Source organism: Rutidosis leptorrhynchoides, unplaced genomic scaffold (genome assembly GCF_046630445.1).
Source record: "Rutidosis leptorrhynchoides isolate AG116_Rl617_1_P2 unplaced genomic scaffold, CSIRO_AGI_Rlap_v1 contig357, whole genome shotgun sequence".
Classification (NCBI taxonomy): domain Eukaryota; kingdom Viridiplantae; phylum Streptophyta; class Magnoliopsida; order Asterales; family Asteraceae; genus Rutidosis; species Rutidosis leptorrhynchoides.
In genome coordinates this window covers 29,511-32,987 of record NW_027266594.1, presented here as the reverse complement: position 1 = coordinate 32,987, position 3,477 = coordinate 29,511, and the positions used below count along the sequence as shown (strand labels likewise).

Here is a 3,477-nt window from a genome sequence, read left to right as displayed (position 1 = left end):
ATGGGATTGGAAATTTGATCAGGATACCAAATGGAATTTCATATTAAGTTTGTTGCACAAAATACTTTCAACAGATAGTAAACTTAATTTTATACATTATACACTTGACAAAAAGATGTCAAGAACTGAAGGAAAATCTAGCTGATAGAGAAACATATATATAGAACATGATCAATATAGGGCATATGTTCTTGTGATCAAAGTTCTCAGTCGTCGGTCATATAATTAAAGAAAGCTTGATATTTGGCTCACAGAAAAATCAATGCATTTAAGTACCAAAAAAAAGCTATATGATAATGTGCAATTTAATTACTCTGTCCGTCCCAAATTAGATGCTAATATAAACATAATTTTTTATCTCAAATTAGATGCAAATTTTAACAAGTTTAAAAAAATATTAATTATGTTTTTTCATTATACCCTCACCACCTTAACCATCTTTACCATCATGTCTCTTATGTATCCTTCCTCACCAACTTCATCATCTAAACCCACATATTTCATGAAGATTTTTTAGTCCATACAATTACAATTATGTTGGAAAATTAACTACAAAATATATTTTATTGATTTATGTGAAATCCCTTAATTAGCATCTAATTTGAGACGGAGAAAGTATATCTTTACATCAGTTTGACTATCCAAAGATGCACTAATTGTTAACTTGATGAGCTTCTACGAGACAACATCTGTATATTTCAATCAATTTTGTCGGAATGAATACTCTAAGCAAAAATTATCATTCTAAAGAAAATAGGTCACAATTGGACCAAGACATCCTAAAATAGAGACTACGAATAAACACATATACAAAAATAGGTCACCCAAATAGATATTGGTTAATCACTAGCTAGATCATCACATGAATTGCACAACATTTTAAGATGAAGCGTATCATTTTCTGTATTACACGGGGAAATATACTGTAGCTTAGCCTCGAAAACTAATTAATTTTTTTCCAACTGTTGACTTTTAACTGATGATGTATAAGATATAGACATCAATATTATACCACTAGTACTAGACTAATTAAATTGTCACAAAATAAATGTGCTGTTTCTATCCTTGAATATTATACTTACAATTAGTTTGGTGAGTTGCAATATTTCCATGAAAAGTAAGAGCCGAAAGTTAACCGCAGCAAAACTGAAAATGAGAGGTCAAAAAAAGTTATATTTAGTCTGTATTGTTATGTACAAATCTATATGCACAAATAATGAAAGTGCATTGATGAAACTGAGATTGAAAAAGAAGCATGCATATATTGATCAATTAAGAGAAACAAAAAAGCCAAACAACTTGGAGGAAATCAAAAGGGAATTAAGAGATGAAGAAGAAGAAGGAGAAGATGTTACCTTTTCAATTGAGGCTTGTCTTGCAACTTTCATAGCTCCACTTTTGTTGTGCGCAAAACGAAGCAGGAGACAAGAACAACCAACCTAGCTAGTTAGTAAAAAACAAAATAATGATACACAAAGAAACTTCAAATTGAAACTTAAAAACTCATTAAAAATCATATATTTATAATATACACGAGCTAAATATAAAAATAAAATAATATATATTGATTGATACCTATGATATATAAGTTAATATTACTTAATTGTCTCATCCTCTCTATTGCTAAGCTACCTTGCCAATATCTTATCATCAACAGCCAAATCTATATTTTAATTGTCATTGCCTGTATAATTATAAAAACTGAATCTTGATTGGCTTCAGATCTTCTTTATTTCTTCTAAATTGATGGAAGAAAGAAAAGAGAAGAAAAATCTTTCTAATTTCTTCTGAATCTTCAACTCTAGCTAGCTAGTTTGATGTCGGTCGTTAAATATCCAAATCGAGGGACATTGAGGATTTTCCTTTGTTGTGTCGAGGGGGTTGTTGTTGCAATTGCATCGGGTGCCATTGTAGAGCCTTAATTGGAGATAATTAGAGGGAGAGGGAGGGATATTAGAACTAGCCTGTAGATGATGATAATGAGGTTGAGTCGATGTCGTCTCATGATGATGATGATGAATTGATGTAGATGATGATGAAGAAATTGTACTTGAGGACAGTATGTTATTGTCACACTCATCTGAAATATTTGAGAACTCCATGTTCACACCAAATAGCCTCAATTTCTTTGGTGCTGCCTTCTTCCCTTGGACCACTGGAACCGATTCGAAAACCATTGGACTACTTTGCTGCTGCCAATCTAACATTCCAATTTGTGCTTGTTCTTGTTGTTGTTATAATAGTTGTGGAGATCTCAAGTAATACATTGAGCTATTATTATAAGTGTGATTAAAACTTGGAGCTTGAGTGTAATAGTTACCTCTACCACCAAAATTAATGCCATAGGGAGGTGGTGGCCTCATAAAAGATGAAGGAGTACTAATCCAAGGCACGGCCGCCGCAGCCCGATCAAAGGTCAACTCATGTACCTCAGGACGGCGCCTCTAGTCAATGTAGAGCCGATCTTTACCCGAATCACCGACCCCTCTTTGAAAAGAGACAATATCTCCGGCATTGAGTTTCTTCTCTTTCACAAAACTGCTCCATCCTTTGGTCATAACATAGCTTTGACTGCTATTCCAGTACGAATACCGGAATCTCCATAGCTTCCCATTCCTATCCTCGAAATTTAGCAACAAACCCTTATCGTTGGTAGAAGAATCTAAAGGAAAGAACCTCTTCGCGTGTTGTTTAGGGATTACTAGCCGATTTAGCTTTCCTACATCACTTGGTGTCACCACTTTGTCAAACATATATTCTTTCTCGAGGTGTGTGACCGTGACGTCATCGGACGCCATAGGAGAGGCTTCCGTATTAGTATCTTCATCTAACCATGAACCCATTTGAGGTGGAGGAACCGCCGTGGACGACGGTGAAGAGGAAGAATAGGAAGAGAAAAGATTCTTACCTTTGTCCCTACTACTACTACCTTCTTCAGATAAACCAAAATTCATTATACCAATTTTTTTCTTTTTCATTTTTGGTGGATCTAGGAAAAATAATAAATTTAAAACAGTGGTGTTTGGTTTTTGCTGCTCAAGACATGTGAAAGAAAAAAGAAAGAAAACAAAGGAAGAAAGAGTTTTGTAAGAGTATATATAGAGATAGAAGTAGCCTTAGCCCTCAATACAATGCCTGTTTTGTGCTTTGCTACCTGAACAAGGAGGAGGCTGAAAAACAAAACATAAAAACTATTTAACAGGCTGGCTGCAGAATTATATATATCATCGAATATTTTAGCAATTGTGCATAATAGATATTAATTACTGTAATAGAATTCCACACAAGAAGTTGAAGCAAGACCTATTGAATCCATAAGAACTGAAAGAAGAAAAAAAAAATACTTTTTTTTTCTTCTTAGAAAATATTTCGTCTCAGATGAATTTAATTAGGTGCCTCCCTGGAACGTTCTCATGTTAGGCAAACAAAATTAATAAATTATCTCTATCAAACCAAATTTATTTTCTATTGACAGGA

At 33.7% G+C, this 3,477-nt stretch overlaps 1 protein-coding gene across 1 annotated transcript; it reads right to left on the bottom strand.

Moving 5' to 3' along the window:
• Positions 1 to 2,444: 2,444 nt before the first annotated feature.
• Positions 2,445 to 2,978, bottom strand: LOC139883128 (B3 domain-containing transcription factor NGA1-like). Its single transcript, XM_071867341.1, has one exon. It carries the CDS (start codon positions 2,976 to 2,978, stop codon positions 2,445 to 2,447), a length of 534 nt encoding a protein of 177 aa, XP_071723442.1.
• Positions 2,979 to 3,477: the final 499 nt, after the last annotated feature.

Bases quoted from the DNA above. Each gene is read 5' to 3' on its own strand.
- LOC139883128 (XM_071867341.1), bottom strand. From the start codon at position 2,978: ATGAAAAAGAAAAAAATTGGTATAATGAATTTTGGTTTATCTGAAGAA.